This window comes from Pseudophryne corroboree, chromosome 6 (genome assembly GCF_028390025.1).
Source record: "Pseudophryne corroboree isolate aPseCor3 chromosome 6, aPseCor3.hap2, whole genome shotgun sequence".
Taxonomy (NCBI): domain Eukaryota; kingdom Metazoa; phylum Chordata; class Amphibia; order Anura; family Myobatrachidae; genus Pseudophryne; species Pseudophryne corroboree.
Window position 1 is genome coordinate 415,359,492 of NC_086449.1, and position 16,922 is coordinate 415,376,413.

A 16,922-nucleotide genomic window follows, 5' to 3' on the forward strand; every position below is an offset into this window, starting at 1 on the left:
TTGGATTTAGCAGTGGAATAAAGATGGGAATAATGAGTATTTACATCTAATAAAGCATTTTTTCCTACAGTGCTAAGTATTAATTTACTATTATGTCAGTGTTCCTGTGGATCCAAATTGCCAGGACTGTATTGGTACTTGTACAGTATGTCTGCTCTGTTAATCTCATCCAAGGCTAATTATTATTATTATCCTTTATTTAGTGCCACAAGGGATCCGCAGTGCCCAATTAGAGAGTACGTAACTGAAAAATCAAAAAGGGACAATAGTGACTTACAGTTGAAGACAATATAGGACAAGTGCAGGGTAAATAAACATATCAGAAGAAAGAAAAAAATGGAACTGCGCATATCATCCAAAAATGAGACATTTATTCAATATCATAATAAAACATAAAAAGATTAAAAGGAAAAAATTCCCCCAATTACCGGCCGGTTAAAGCAATAAAATTACTATTCAGTATTCCTATCATGCAATAAGCCCATATATCACAATGTTATACTCTCAACCACCTAGAAACAATAGTCAAATTCTTTCATCTGTTCACAGGTGACTCCTATAACACAGCAGGCGTCCCTGCGATGTTATATATATAGTAAATTGTCCATGGGACTGTTTCAATAAGCAGCAAAGATGTATTTATCCTTCAGTTGTTCTACCCCTACACAACCAGGGTTTTTATGGAATAGCAGCAATGTCCCAAGAATTAATTGATGCAAAGACAAAACAGCAGTGTGAGCTTGTATTTGTTAGTCTTTTTTAAAAAGCAGAAGTGTTTGTTAATAGGCAGTCTCTGATAGCAGGCAATTAGTGAAACACACAGATCTGGGAGCAAATTCCCTAATCCCCTTAGCACTGGGGTCCGGGTGTCAAGATGTTAGTATAGCATCATGCACTTATGCATACCACAAGCAGTTTATGCCCACAGAGATATCCTATTCAACAGTTGAGCCGGCCGGCTATAAACTCACGGTCATCAATGTGGATGTAATTTTATTGCTTTAACCGGCCGGTAATTGGGGGAATTTTTTCCTTTTAATCTTTTTATGTTTTATTATTGAATAAATGTCTCATTTTTGGATGATATGCGCAGTTCCATTTTTTTCTTTCTTCTGATATATTTAATTGGGGTCAGAGAAACCGGGCCCTAGGAACGTGCGGCTACCATCCAATACAATCATTGGTGCCCAATTTTGTTTGTTGTCTGTAAATAAACAAAGTTGCATCAGCTGATGACACTAACATAAGTATCAGGGTGGCAAAAACCATGGGATCAGGGGCCGTTGAGGATTTTTAAGTAAGAGAAGGATAAGCACATGAGGGAAGAGGGCCCTGCTCGTGAGAACTTACATTCTAAAGAGGAGGGGCAGACAGACAGGGGTGGCACAGATGGGATAGACAGTGAGCATGGGACAGAGGGTTAGGATGAGATAAGGCTGGGTTTGGTGAAGAAGTGGGTCTGGAGAGCCTGTTTGAAGTTTTGTAGAGAGGTGGAGAGTCTGAGGGGGAGAGGTAGGGAATTACAGAAAAAGAGAGCAGTACGTGAGAAATCTTGAAGGTAGGAGTGAGAGGAAGTAATCAGTCGGCAGGAGAGGCGGCGTGCATTAGCAGAGTGAAGAGGACAGGTGGAGTGTAAAGGGAGATAAGATCAGAGATGTAAATGGGAGAGGAGTGTTTGAGGGCTTTGTAAGTGAGTGGGAGAAGTTTGAATTGGATTCTGAAAGGGAAGGGAAGCCAGTGAAGGACTTAGTAGGAGAGGGGAGGTGGACGTAGTGCATTTGGTGAGGAAGATGAGCTGGGCTGCAGCGTTGAGGACAGATTGGAGTGGAGAGAGGTATTTGTAAGGGATGCCAGATAGGAGGAGATTACAGTAGTCTAGTCTGGAAATGACCAGTGAGTGGATAATGGTCTTGATGGCATCCTGGGTGAGAAAGGGTCTAATCCTGGAAATGTTTTTGAGATCAAAGTGGCAAGTTTGTGAGATGTGCTGAATGTGTGGTTTGAAGGAGAGGGAGGAGTCCAGGATTACTCCAAGACAGCGCCCTTGGGGGCTAGAGGAGATAGTAGTGCCATCAATAGATAATGTGATTTTGGAAGGTGAGGTTATGCGGGAGGGAGGGAAGATGATCAGCTCAGTCTAAGACATGAGTTTAAGAAAGTGCTGGGACATCCAAGAAGAGATAGCAGAGAGACAAGTGAGGAGAGCAGGGGAAAGGTCAGGGGAGGAAAGGTAGATATGAGTGTAGAACTTTTTGTTCTACACACTAAAAAAATAGTGATCTTACTTAATGACATTAAACAATAGTAGGGTCAGGGAGAACCTCAGTGCTATTCCTCAACGAGCTGGTTTCGTTCAAGGTTGAGATGGATGTTTTTTGTAATCCTGATTACTCTGTGGAGTTCAACTCTGTGCTGACTCTGCTAGAACTGTAGGTCTTCCTGTTACAGTGAAACTGTCCCATTTTTGGGGAGAAGCCTATATTTTTTATTTGCTTTTTGACACAAATAGATGATGATAATTATTATCATCATCATACTGTACTGCGTATCTTTTCCTCAAGGCTTATACTGTCCCTGCCCTTACTGTAAATCAGTTACTTTAACACAGCCCAACCATCATTTCCAGGCATTGGGAATCGTGAATGCAACTTTCACAAAACTCTAAACTCCACATTTTTTTTATTGCACTTGCATATTTTTCCTCACTTTTTTCTAATTCTGAATGAGGACTCTAATTGCTGTGAGATACTGCAGGATTGTTAAAATCTCTTGTGATTGAGGAAAAAGCAAGGTTACTGTTATTTCTCAATTGAATGATTTCTTATAATTGCTATTATTATAATTTATTTATAGTCCCCTACAAAGTCTATGCAGTGCCATACAAGAATTACAATAGGATAAATAACAAAAGAAAATAATAATAATAATAATAATAATAATAATACAGTATAGATATTAGAGGGATAAAAACAGACATAACAAAAACCAAACCCAGAAAAATTATACATCCAAATGAGAATTTTTTTTAGGAGAAGTAACCGCTGATTCCGCTGCCCATATATGGGATCAAAGTCACTGACTAGATCTAAAAGTGGGGGCAGACAGAATATCAGGAAACAGCAGGGTGAGGACCAACAATACAGAAGACTTTATGATAAATCTACAGACTTCCTGTTACTCATTTTAATAACAAATTCACTACTCTAATTACAGATACATTTTAAATGGGACATTTCTTATTTCCTGTGATCTATAGTGACCCAATTTTTCTTTTGTAGCAGTTTAACAGATATCTAACACAGAAATGCATTGTACGTCTAATTTGTAAAAAGTAAAATATAAGCATAGAGTTACTGAAAACCTTGAATAAATACACAAAGTCTGTTTGTAATAGTGAGAAAAGCCCTACGTCCGGTAAAAACATTTTTGCCATAGATAGGGCGTCTCCATATTTAAGATGTTCCCAGCTACCCCCTTCACCAGCTACTTTTGATAATAGCTTACCTAAATTTCACATTTATTTATTTTACATTTTTTATTGTTATAAATTTACATTCCATAATATATGGAGTAGCCCCCAAGAGTCTCTTTCTGCTACTAGCCAGCATAGCTAAGAAGCCAAGCATTGCTTAATTGCCCTGGTGAGCTTGTTTTGTTAAATTGCGGTGCTAGAAGATTTTCTGTAACAGTTATAATCGGCAATAGAAAGGTTTTTTTGCCGCTGAATTGTGATGAACAGACCCAAAAATGATGGATAATAAGTCTCAATAAAAATTGTTTTTAGGAGATAAAGTTCAATATTCCCTTTTTTCTGTACCGTGAATCATATCTTCATTAAATATACTGTATGTAAAAAATGTATGTGCAGACACTATTGTAATATCTAGAAGGTGCACATATGAGCTACATGTACCTGATGATTTGTGTGTACTTCACTGATGATGCTTCTTTCATGATCCATTACAACCTGCTTTCATTCTTATGCAACCAGTTTCATTTTTGCAGCTTACACAAAAGCTTCTCTGTTAGTTATATTTTATACAGGCTTCCTGAACTGCAGGCATTGACAAGTTCTGTGCGAGTCTGCCTGATGTTTTAAAGTAGCAATCATTAAAATAACAAAACCAACCAAAACTTCTTAGGCAATTACATATACTCTTTGAATAGTGCCATATAGTAAATTTAGCCCCAACATTAAGCAATCAGAAATGGGTCAAATTGATTTTGGGAATTGTTTTGGATTCCATATATGAGTTCAAATATAAATTCCTATAGAAAATGATCATGTAATCCTTTGTTGGCTGCCAAAACAGAGACATATTTCTATGTATTGGGAATTATTATATGGTGTTACATAATGCAGAGTATCTATTGCACAGGTGATTTTGAATGGTATCTACAAAGACCATGTAGAAATATTACTTTTAACTGGTTTAAAATATATGTATATTTAATTGGTGTTTCTAAACATTCTACCTTTTTGTAAACTATTAAAGTTAATAATGTAGATGTGGAGTTTGTTATTGGATATTATTTACTGCTTGGTACATGGAACCTTTCATTTTGTTTTCTGTTTTTTAGGAGAAAGAAGATGACAAATCAGACACTTCAAATTCTCAGCAACAGAAAAGCCCACAAGGTCTGAGTGATACAGGCTATTCATCAGATGGTATATCTGGCTCACTTGGAGAAATACCAAGTCTAATACCAAGTGATGAAAAAGATTTTAATAAAGAAGCAACTAAAAAAGATTCCTTTTCACATGAGAGTAGTCCCTCAAGTCCTTCAGATTTAGCAAAGTTGGAGAGTACAGTTCTATCAATTTTAGAAGCACAAACAAGTGTTCTTGCTGATGAAAAGCTGAGAAAGAATAATGATTTGTATGGAAAATATACTGGACAGACACAAGATAGACCCAAAACTAAGATATTGCCCATCACTCCAGAATCTTGTAGTTCAGAAGAGGAAGAGCTTGAAGATATTCAGGAAGAAGATGAGACATTGGAAGAAAATAAAAAAGGCTTTTCTTTACGGAACTTTCAAAAGGATGGTGCAAGTTCAGCTAAGGACATGACACGCAGGCGCCGTGATTCACTAGATGACAGCAGTGAGAGTGAAAATTCACCTGTTCCACAAAGGAAAAGAAGAGCTAGCAATGACTCAACAAGTAGTGATGACTTCAAACAAAATGATAGTCAAGGATCTGGAGATGATGAAGATTTTATCCGCAAGCAGATTATTGAAATGAGTGCTGATGAGGATGCATCTGGATCTGAAGATGAGGAATTTATAAGAACAAAATTAAAAGAAATAAGTGTTAATGAAAGTCAGAAGAAAGAAACCAAATCAAAAGCTGTAACTGGAAAATGCAAGCGATTAACCAAAAAAAGCAGTGCAAGTTATGATGAGGATGGAATAAGACGACATTCATGGCATGATGATGATGAAGAGGATGAAGATGAGGAAACGTATGCTGAAAGTCCAGAGCTAAAATTCAGAGAAACTAAAAGTCAAGAAAATGAAGAGCTTTCAGCAAGTGGAGGTGGTGGCCTCCGTAGATTTAAAACTATAGAGTTAAATAGCACAATATCTAATACATACACTGAAAACTCTACCAAACCATCTGCTATCATGTATTATTCTGAGGAACCAGAGTTGGAGATGGAAAGTTTAACAGATTCTCCAGAAGACAGGTCACGTGAGGAAAGATCTTCCAGTCTCCATGCTTCAAGTTTTACTCCAGGTACATCACCTACTTCAGTGTCATCACTGGATGAAGACAGTGATAGTAGCCCAAGTCACAAAAAAATATCTGGAGAAAGCAAACAGCAACGGAAGGCTAGGCATCGATCTCATGGGCCTGTTCTTCCCACTATTGAAGATTCTTCAGAAGAGGAAGAATTAAGAGAAGAAGAAGAACTTTTAAAAGAGCAGGAAAAGCTAAGAGAATTAGAGCAGCAACAAAGAAAAGGTTCTAGTAAAAAATCCAAAAAAGACAAAGATGAACTGAGAGCTCAAAGAAGGAGAGAGCGACCAAAGACGCCACCAAGTAATCTTTCTCCTATTGAAGATGCTTCTCCAACAGAAGAATTGCGCCAGGCTGCTGAAATGGAAGAACTACATAGATCCTCATGCTCTGAATATTCACCCAGTATTGAATCTGAACCAGAAGGATTTGAAATAAGCCCTGAAAAGATAATAGAAGTGCAAAAAGTTTACAAGTTGCCTACTTCAGTATCATTGTATTCGCCTACAGATGTAACAGCCAATGTTGCTGCAACAGAAAACAAGAATGGTCAGCAAATTCTAAAAAGTGCTGAGGAGGCATATGAAGATGTTCTTTATAAAGCAAAATTATATCACAGTGAGAAAGAAAAAGAAGAAGTATTTGAGAAGGAACCTTTATATGGGGGGATGTTAATTGAAGATTATATCTATGAATCCTTAGTTGAAGAGAATTATGATGAAAGCATAGATGCAAATATTTTAGGTGGTCAAGATTATGTGTTTGACCATAGAGTAAAAGAGCTAAAAAATAATTCTATGGGGGATATATGCATTGATGTAACAACTGATTCATTTCATTCCATTGTGCCTCAAGAAGATATTGTTTCAAGCTCCTATATTGTTCCAGAAAGCCATGAGATAATTATTTTGGATAACACTGAAGAAAGCCCACCACATAATCCTACTACTGGCCTGTATGACCTTATTAAATGTGAAGACATGCAGCTAACACCAGGCTCCAGTCCAACTCAACCTAGAAATGAGTTTATCATGAAAGTTGATTCTGTGTCTTCTGCCGCTGTGCACAAGCATGCAACTGAAAATGTGTATTCTACTGAATTCATGGAATCATCTTCCCTTAATGCAATCTCTATTCCCGATGTTAAAATAACTCAGCACTTTAGTGCAGAAGAACTTGAAGATGATGCAGTTATTAATTATGGAGTACAAAAAGTAAATGATAATTTTGCTTCAGAAAGTGCTAAATCATTTGTAAATGAAAAAGGTACTTCCCCTGTAAATGCATCTTCTAATGCTGGCACAGATCCTGCTATAAAATCTGAATCTATGGTATCAGTAAGTGATTTGCCATTTACACAAAGTGTAACAGCTCGTATAGTCACTGATACATCTGCTGATCATGTAATAATTTCAGTCCCTGATATTGTTCAACACACAGGTGTCAAAACTGAACCACTATCTTTAGGTAAAGAACAGCATATACTAGAACCTTTAAAAATAAAAGAAGTCCATCCAAATTCTGAAGTTTCTGAAATGAATACTAAACAATATCCACCAGACACTTTACCTACTGCCTCATGTTCCCAAGGAAACAATGTAACCCCAATTCCCACTGAATGTCCCGTGTCAACTAAGCACAGTGTGACTTACACAGCAGTTACAGATACAATAACCTCAGCCCCTAAATTGCAGTCAGTAATATCAACAGTTCCATCAGTTACATCAAAGGTAATGTCCTTCTTTAGAAGCACTTCTGATTCTCCTGTTCCTTTAATATCTTCCGCTCTTCCACCACCTCCTCCACCACCACCATTACCTCCAGCAACCCCACCTAAACCAGCAAAAAAGAGGCCAGCACCTAAAATTCCAACAACAAAAACTAAACTTATTCCAGGTCTTTCCAGGACTGAAGGATTTCAGGAAGTACCATCATCCAAAATCAGTTCTATTCCAATTTCCAAACCCCATGCTCCACCTCCACCTGTTCCTCCAAAGCCATCTTCAATTCCAGCTGGATTAGTATTTAGTCATAAACCAATAGAAGGATTTAAGCCTCAGAAAGTAACAAAATCTGTGCTTTTTGAACCCATAATAGCTATGCAAAAGAAATCAGAAGCACAACAAAAGACATCCACACATTCTTCAGCCACCTCTATGGCTTTAAATCTGATTCCAACTACAGAGTGCAAGTTACCATCTCCAACATCTCCTCTTTCTCCTCATTCTACTAGATCTTCACCAAGGTTAACCAAGCCATCATTAGAAACCTACGTTGTTATTACTTTGCCATCTGAACCTGGCACTCCAACGGACAGTGATTCAATTCAAACAACAACATGTTGGCCTCTACATGCACCTATACTTGAACAAATTCCACAAACAACAGAAACAGGTTTCTATATTACACCCTTCAGTAGAGCTGAAAAAATACCAATTTCTCAACAATCAGATAGTTTGAAAATGTTATCACAAATAACAACTGGAGTTTCCTGGGCTAGTGTTTCTTTACCTCAAAGCACAGTTTCTGAGTTCACTTGCATTCCAGATACCTTTCCACCAGTGACAGAGCAATGCCAATTACAACATATTAAAAAACTGACTGAGTCTAATAATATAATGGATCTACGGACATTGGGCAAGATAGATTATAAAGGTTCAGATTTTCAGATTGATAGCTGCATGGACCTCTCTTCAACAACAGTTGACTCAAAACGCCAATCTGCTGCTCATGGTGCTTTCAGTCGACCCATAAGTGCTGTTCAGCCTGCTATTGTAAATCTTAGCACTGAATCACCAGTAGTTTCTTCTGTATTATTGGTCAGTGATTCCACTACAGTGAAGACATGTTCAACAACTGTGAGTTATGCAACAAGTTTGGAGAGCCTTGTTGATTTAGGAAATTCAATGAAGGCACCTTTAAAGCTTACAACCGCTAGACAGTTTGAAGAGAAAAATGGTGGATTTCCTATTGAAACAGAAGTGCCAATAAACTTATCATTTGGTATTCCAGCACATTCAGTGGCGGTGTCAACAGCAAAGCCATTCCCAGTATCCTCAGGTAGTGTAACAAATGGCTCTATTGATATATCCATCTCTCAAGAATCTGTAGACAGTGAAGTAGTTGATCTTAGCACAACAAAGTCCCTTAGAACAATGGTAACTGTGGATGAAACAACTTCAGCAATTATTACTGAAATAGTGGAAGATGATAAACCTGTGGATTTAACAGCAGGCAGAAGAGCTGTGTGTTGTGATGTGGTATATAAGTTACCATTTGGAAGAAGTTGTATTTCCCAGCAGCCACCTACAACTTTACCTGAAGACCGTTTTGGTTACAGAGATGACCATTATCAATATGATCGTTCAGGGATTTCAGGATTTAGGGGTATTGGGGGTATGAAACCTTCTATGTCTGACACAAATTTAGCTGAAGCTGGACTGTTTTTGTACAAAAGCAAAAATACTTTTGATTACCCAGTTGGAATAGCGGATGTTGCTGTAGACCTTACATCTGGGAAAATGACTACAGGTCAGTATGATGTGCCAGCAAATCTTTCTTTAAAATGTGATTATGGTGTTCCCCATCTCATTTCCGGATAACATTTTTAGTTTATTTTCTTTCTTATTTTTTGGGGGACATTGTGGCAAAGTATTTTTGAGTACTGGTGTATTTTGTTTTCCCTTTTATTTATGTTTTGCTCACAGGTTCATGCATGTGCCTGCATGTTCCAAATATGATTTTGCTTCTTGTCCAAGTAAATCATTAACCTGAAGATTTGCATGCACTTTTATTCATTTATTTCATCAAGATTGGATGGCTCTCCAAACCACCAAACATCATTGTTTATAGGAAGTGGACTATAACTGTACCCCTATACTTTCAGGTGAGGCTTTGGATTACCAAACCAAGACTACAGGTCCTTACCCAGAGACAAGACAAGTCATATCTGGCCTTGGAATAAGTACCCCCCAATATTCACAAGCAAGAATGACTCATTCCATAGTTCCACCTTATGGTCTGGGAAGTGTTTTACGGTCATCTAATGGAGTTGTCTATTCATCTGTAACCAGTCCAATCCCCTCAACATTTCCCATCACCACACAGCCTGGCTCTATTTTCAGTACAACAGTAAAAGATTTATCCAGCTTCATTACTAGTGACACAGTTATTTCAACATCAGGTTTAAGCCAGTCACAGCCACCACCTAGAACATATAGTATGATATCCTCAGCTGCAGGAGATGTGACTGATGTAATATCTGTTGTTGAAACTAGTTTACAAACTTTTCCTGTGGAGGCTGCAACCACCACAGAAGCTGATCTTATTTCTATATTGACATCAGAATCGGAATCATTCTCTGAATTGACTGAAGATGAATCACCTTTTATAGTGTCATCTGATGATGGTAAGCAACAGCACCTTCACTTACAGCGTGAGCTTCTAGAGCTGGAGAAAATCAAACAGCAGAGATTGGCAGAGGAGTTAGAATGGGAACGACAGGAAATACAGAGATTCAGAGAACAAGAGACTTTAATGGTGCAGCAAAAACTTGAGGAGCTTCAGTCTATGAAGCAGCACCTGCTGTATCAACAAGAGGAGGAAAGACAAGCTCAGTTTATGATGAGACAGGAAACACTGGCCCAACAACAGCTACATCTTGAGCAAATTCAGCAGCTACAACAGCAACTTCATCAGCAGTTAGAGGAACAAAAATTATGCCAGATTTATCAGTACAATTATGACACTGCTGAAAATGTGCCACCTCAAACAACTTCCGAGCAACTGATTTTAGAAGGACAATATTCAGCTAAAGAGGATGGACAGTTCTGGTCTGGTGATCACACAGCAACTACATCATCAGCAGTTGTAGGCATGGAAATGACACCCAGTGAAGCATGGTACACTGTACAGTCAGATGGTATTACACAGTATATTTCTAGACCAGGTATACTAAATTCTACTTCAGAAATGTCGCTAAAAGATATAGATATGAATGATGAAAGGCAACTGAAGAAAAGAAGTTCTATGCCAAGACTGTGTGGCATGTACAATGAATTAGATGGAAGTTTACAAGAAGAATCAAGATCTTATAAATTAATAGTTGATAGTGGAGTACAAACTGATGATGAGGATGGGGCTGAAAATCAATATACTGGCAGAAGACGAAGATCCAAAAAGGGCATTGATACAAGTGTCCAAACAGATGATGAGGACCAAGATGAATGGGATATGCCTACAAGATCAAGAAGGAGGTCACGTACAGGAAAATACACTGATGGAAACACTGATGTTGATAAAACTAGACTATTTTCCAAAGTATCTAGTATAGCTGTGCAAACTGTTGCAGAAATTTCAGTACAAACTGAGCCACTGGGAACAATCAGAACACCTTCCATAAGAGCAAAAGTCGACTCAAAAGTTGAAATAATTAAACATATATCTGCTCCAGAAAAGAATTATAAGGGAGAAAGCTTGGGATGCCAAACAGAAACCGATTCAGATATTCAAAGTCCCCAGTATCTGACAGATATGTCACAAAAGGATAAAAGGCGTCCAACCCCATTAGAAATAGGTTATTCTTCTCATCTTCGAGCTGATTCTTCACTGCAGGTTGCACCTTCCCCTCCAAAATCTCCTAAAGTTCTTTATTCACCAATTTCACCGGTTTCACCTAGTAAAGCTCTAGAATCTGCCTTTGTTCCCTATGAGAAAACTGTAATGGATGATATTGGCACTCACAAGCAACATATTGACATTGTACATATTCCACCACCAAGTCCAAAAACTACAAAGGTCATGCAACGCTCTTTGTCTGATCCAAAACCCTTAAGTCCAACTGCAGAAGATGTCAATAGAACACAGTTCCAGTACGCAGATGAATACACAGTAAGACATTTTTTCTTTAATTTCAGTAATGTCAAATTACGCAGGAATTTATTTTGCTAATTCGTATAGAATAATTCATGTAATTACTGTGTCGTTACACAATATTTTGTATATATATATATATATATATATATATATATTGTATAAATTACTTTTTTAAATACCCACATCTGCAGTACTGCCGGAAACATTGCCTATTATTAATTCTCATCTCCTTGTAGTCAGCATGTCCTTTATAATATCAATTAAAATTTTGACATAAGGTTATATAAGATAAAAAAAATTATTCCAATCCTTAAAATAAATGTACTTTCATTTTATATTATATTGAATGTAATAGCTATTTTAGTTCAGCTTTCTGTGAAACAGAACTAATGGTAGAATACAGGAAGTCCTTAATGCTAACGTTAATTTGTTCATTGAACAACTGGGCTACTCCTGTACTCGTAGCAGGTGTTGAAGTGTTCTACTTTAACTGAAACTGAATATATATTTTCAGTTGATCAAATTGATATGAAATAAATACTATAACGCATACATAAATTGGAAGACACATACAAAGTACATTCAAAAAGTTCACTGTGTTTTTACAGAAAAAAAATAATCTTATCAATCTTACCTTAACTGCAACAGTGAAGAGGGATGGTAACATAAGGGGCAGCGAGGGGGAAAGGGAAGAGTCTCCTTCAGTCCAAATGCCCCATCAGTCATATTTAGATGAAGAAATTGCATTATATGTAAGAGACAGGGAAAAAAAGTATTTTCTTGTTTCTACAGAATCAGGGATCCCAAACCATCTGAAATAGGCGTGATCACAACTAATCTTTATTCCATTGGCCCCATGCCAGACAAAGGGTCGGTTTGTATCCAAGCTCTGGCTTTTCCACCTCTAGCAGCCTTGAGAATATGGAATGTTACATGTAGTTTGTGTATTTCTATAGCCCAGAATTTACACAACTGATTAAAAATCTCCTAGGGTTTTTAGAGGTTGTTTATTTAGTATGCTATATATCACATTTTGAATCTCAACATGTGAAATTTTTATTATTATTATCATTAACCTTTATTTTTATGGCGCCACAAGAGATCCGCAGCGCTCATTTACATAGTACACAAATGAAATAACCAAAACAGGATAATAGTGACTTACAGGTGAAGACAATATAGGACAAGTACAGGGTAAATAAATATGGCTACATCAGATGACACTGACATAAGTATCAGGGCAGCAGAAAAACACGGGATTTGGTGCCGTCGCAGATAGTTTAAATAAGAGAAGGAAAAGCACATGAGGGGTTGAGGGCCCTGCTCGTGAGAGATCACATTCTAAAGAGGAGGGGCAGACAGAACAGGGGTCACACAGATGGGGTAGAGCAGTCTTTTTCAACCAGTGTGCCGTGGCACACTAGTGTGCCACGATCAGTTGCAAGGTGTGCTGTGGAGCCAGAGCAGCTTCCTGCACCTTCAGAGTGAACTGTTGGCTCGGGCTCTTCTTAGAGGATCAGTCATGCTCTGGCTGTGACCTATGCCTTGATGACGCGGCAGTGTGATATCATAGGTCACGGCCACCGCATCTCACCACCCAGCCAGCCCACCCGCCAGCACACACATGTTCCAGTTCCTGCCTGCATACACAGCTTTCCTTGCCCACCCACATCCACACCTGCCCAACCGCCCGCTGCTCAGTATTTGCAGCACTCCACTATGAACAACCCCCGCCACTGAGGGACAGGGAGGAGGACAGCTGACCGGTAGGGGGTAATATTTGTTATTTTATTTCTCCTGTGGGGAACAATAGGATTCATGTGGGGAGAATAAGGATTTATGGGGGGAACAATGTGAATAATTCATATGTGGAGCAATAGGATTTATGTGGGAAGAAATGTGATTGATTTATGTATGAGCACCATGATTTTGTGGGGAGGAATGTAATTGTTTTTCCTGTGTAGGCCAATGTATGTGTGGGTTCTTATTTTACTGTGAGGGCCAATGTGTGTTTTTTTGGGGGGTTTTCTGTGGGGAACTGATGGTGTGCCTTGGCAATTTTAAAATATTGTTCGGTGTGCCGCGAGTAAAAAAAGGTTGAAAATCACTGGGGTAGAGTATACAGATAGCTGTAATTTAATGGCTGTAAAACATACTGTAAGCTCAAAGACTTTGACGCCACGGAAAGAAAAACATAATGTAAGCAAAAGAGAAATAATACTTATCAAGCTGGAGGAAGAGAACTGCTAATGCACACTCTAAGCACTAAGAACACTGATAGAAAAAAATATTTTGATAAACCCTTTCTTAGCACACATTTGCGCAAATATGTCGGTACATGCACCGTGACCAGTTGACTTCATGACATGGGTCCCTAACATCTCCAATACTATCACATTAAATAAATGTATCTAGGTCTTACCTTAAAAAAAAGCCCTTATTAATGTGTTGTCAGCAATGTGGGAACCTGCACTAATTAAAACACCTAAGGGTAGATGGGAGGTGTGAAAATGCAGAGTGACAAATATAGGGGCTTCTATAATAGCCTGCGAGATACAGACGTGGGAGCGACACTGGTGCAGCTGCCCATATGTAAGTGGCAATAATTAGGCAGAGCGGAGGTGTGTAGCAGGAACATGACAGTCAGGCCTCAGACCGTATGCCCTATTATTAGGTAATAGACACTTACCCCTGTCACCCCAGGCTGCCACACCCACACTCCTCTGGGTGATAGAATTCCAGAAACTACTACTTATGCTAGAAAGTGACACCCCCTCCCATCCAAACAATGAGAGCAGGTGATCTTACAGGACAGGTAATAGGGAAACAACAAAAACATAAAATTACAGGTATAACCTGTAATGTAACACAAGTAATAGATGTGAGAGTTCACATAGAGCCAGGATCAGAATATGATGCGTAATGAGATGTCAGACAAAAAGCTTCCCACATGCACATTTCCCATTCTGTATATGTAACGTATGGGGTAACTAGATCTGACTTCTGTCATTCTCAGCAATAATAATGTTACTTACATGGTCGAGTCACATTATTATGACCACCTAACGTGACGCCGGCAGCGTGTAGCCCATGAAGTACATCACGTGATGTATGCTGGCTTGGTGGGTATATAAGGTGTCCGATAGGCCGTCTGCACACATATCACTCGTTGTCATAGGTAAAAGAGGGGTGATTTATCTGAGTTGCAAAAAGGGATGATTATTGGCTTTCGGGCCAAGGGTGGCTGTATTTGTAATACAGCGCAGTCTGTGAACTGCTTGCATGCTGCTGTGGTTAAGGTGTATCATGACTGGACAAATGGTACCATTGCGAATAACCGACATGGAAACTGCTGAGCACTACATGCCATTGAGGTGAGAGGTGAACGTTGGCTACGAAGGTGCGTGAGGGCCGACAGACATGCTACAGTGGAGCAGTTCACAGTCAAAATTAACCTGGGGGATACCAGATGTGTGTCTAAATTGACAATTCAGCCCATCTAGCTGCTGTCCGTGCTGCACACGGTGGTTACTCTATTACCTGGTGGTCATAATAATGTGACTCGACCGTGTATATAGCACTTTCCTCCCAATAGGACTCGCAGAACTTTACATTTACACAAAGCACAAGATACAAAATAAGTATAACAGAATAAAGAACTAAGCATGTGGGATTTATTTTTTAGGAACCGAAGGAACATTAATGAAACATGTAACAGTCATCACAGACATGACCACATAGGGTGGAATTCAATTAGTCGCAGTAATTTACCATGGGCTAAATGATCCCCTGGGGCTATAACATTAGCCCCAAAGCTGGCAGTCATCAGGGATTTTGTTTTCACCTGCCTGAGACAGCCAAAAAAAAGATTCTTGATAATCAGCAGCATTTTTTTGATCACGGCCATGAAAACATACAGGTCCGTGAAGTAGAATCATGGATTCTATGTATTTTTAACCAAAAATACTGTAGATAATTATTGGGAGCAAAAAATGGGCAGAAGTTGAATGGGGAGAAAAAAAATGCAAAAAAATTAAAAATTATGAGGGCTAATTGAATTCCCCCTGTATATGGTGGCATTTACCAGTTTGCAATTTATATGAAAAAGGAGGTAGTTCTGCTCAGAAATAGGGATGTCAGTGTATACAGTGTAAATGTACATCACCCAAATTGACATAAACATACAAGAAAAAAAAGGATATACTGTAATCACCCCAACAAAAACAATAAAGAAATTCAATGTTAATATATGTATATCCTTAGGGTATCGACTTGGCTTTGCTTGTTATTCTTTAATACTGTGCCTTGATGTCATTCCCTCACGAATGGTAAATCCAACATAGAAACGGGGAAACAAAAAAAAATGCAATAGTGTGGTACATCTCAAAGAAAGTTGTTTTTTTCAACAGAACACCCTTGATAGTTTGTAAACATTTCAGGTCCAAGACTTCAGTGTTAGCCGTCCCCTCAACCCTTAATTCTGGTTATGAATTGGCATACTGTACTCACACGGTGGAGACGTGAATTCTACCTATAAGAGTTTCTTTGTGATGGCTCTTCACCCAAAACCGCCAACCTCCTCTCTATGTTCATTACTCAAGTGCATGTGACTAAGAGAGAAAAAAAAGGGGGGGGACTTACAATGGCATCAGTAGGTGGATTACTATATAGGTTTCTTTTTGTGGTCCATCCCCTAGAGGGTCGCCCTCCTGGTTCTTTAAGTATAGGTAAAAATACTTTTACAGATCATATCTCAGACAAAAGGGTTTGGACAGGAATAAAGATATATATTTTTTTTTTTACAAGTTTAACCACATACCCTCCAGTAACAAGGAACAAATGAAAATTTGATACAGTCTATTATTCTCATATATTCAGTTTTAGACTTTTGCCAAATCAAATTTTTACCTCAAGGCAATTTGAACTGTTTTAGGATCCTTGTGGTAAACACTTCAGTTTTACAAAAGTGAGTTTTATATCCTGAAACAAAAGCATACTAGCAGATTGAATAGGTTTGATAGGGATATGTTTGTGGGGATTGCATAGTCAGGAAATTGTCCTTAAACAAAAAGACATTACTTATATTCCTTAAATATCAGTGGATATTCTAATCCAGAAGGCTTTGATGGTAATGGCAAAAAACAGTGATAGGTGGCACCATTGGTTTCCACTTCTACGGTATGTTTCCAGAATGATGAGCAATGAATCCTATTTTCTCTTACGTCCTAGAGGATGCTGGGGACTCCGTAAGGACCATGGGGATAGACGGGCTCCGCAGGAGACATGGGCACTTTTAGAAAGA

The 16,922-nt window shown here is 38.5% G+C and overlaps 1 protein-coding gene across 3 annotated transcripts in view; it reads left to right on the top strand.

Moving 5' to 3' along the window:
• PCLO (piccolo presynaptic cytomatrix protein) overlaps nucleotides 1–16,922 on the top strand; it is a 447,385-nt gene that overhangs the window by 281,543 nt on the left and 148,920 nt on the right. For all 3 annotated transcript variants that reach the window (XM_063926936.1, XM_063926938.1, XM_063926937.1), the window contains exons 5-6: nucleotides 4,582–9,277; nucleotides 9,633–11,635. In XM_063926936.1, the coding sequence (XP_063783006.1) occupies nucleotides 4,582–9,277; nucleotides 9,633–11,635 (6,699 nt within the window). The remainder of the gene's footprint in view (nucleotides 1–4,581; nucleotides 9,278–9,632; nucleotides 11,636–16,922) is intronic.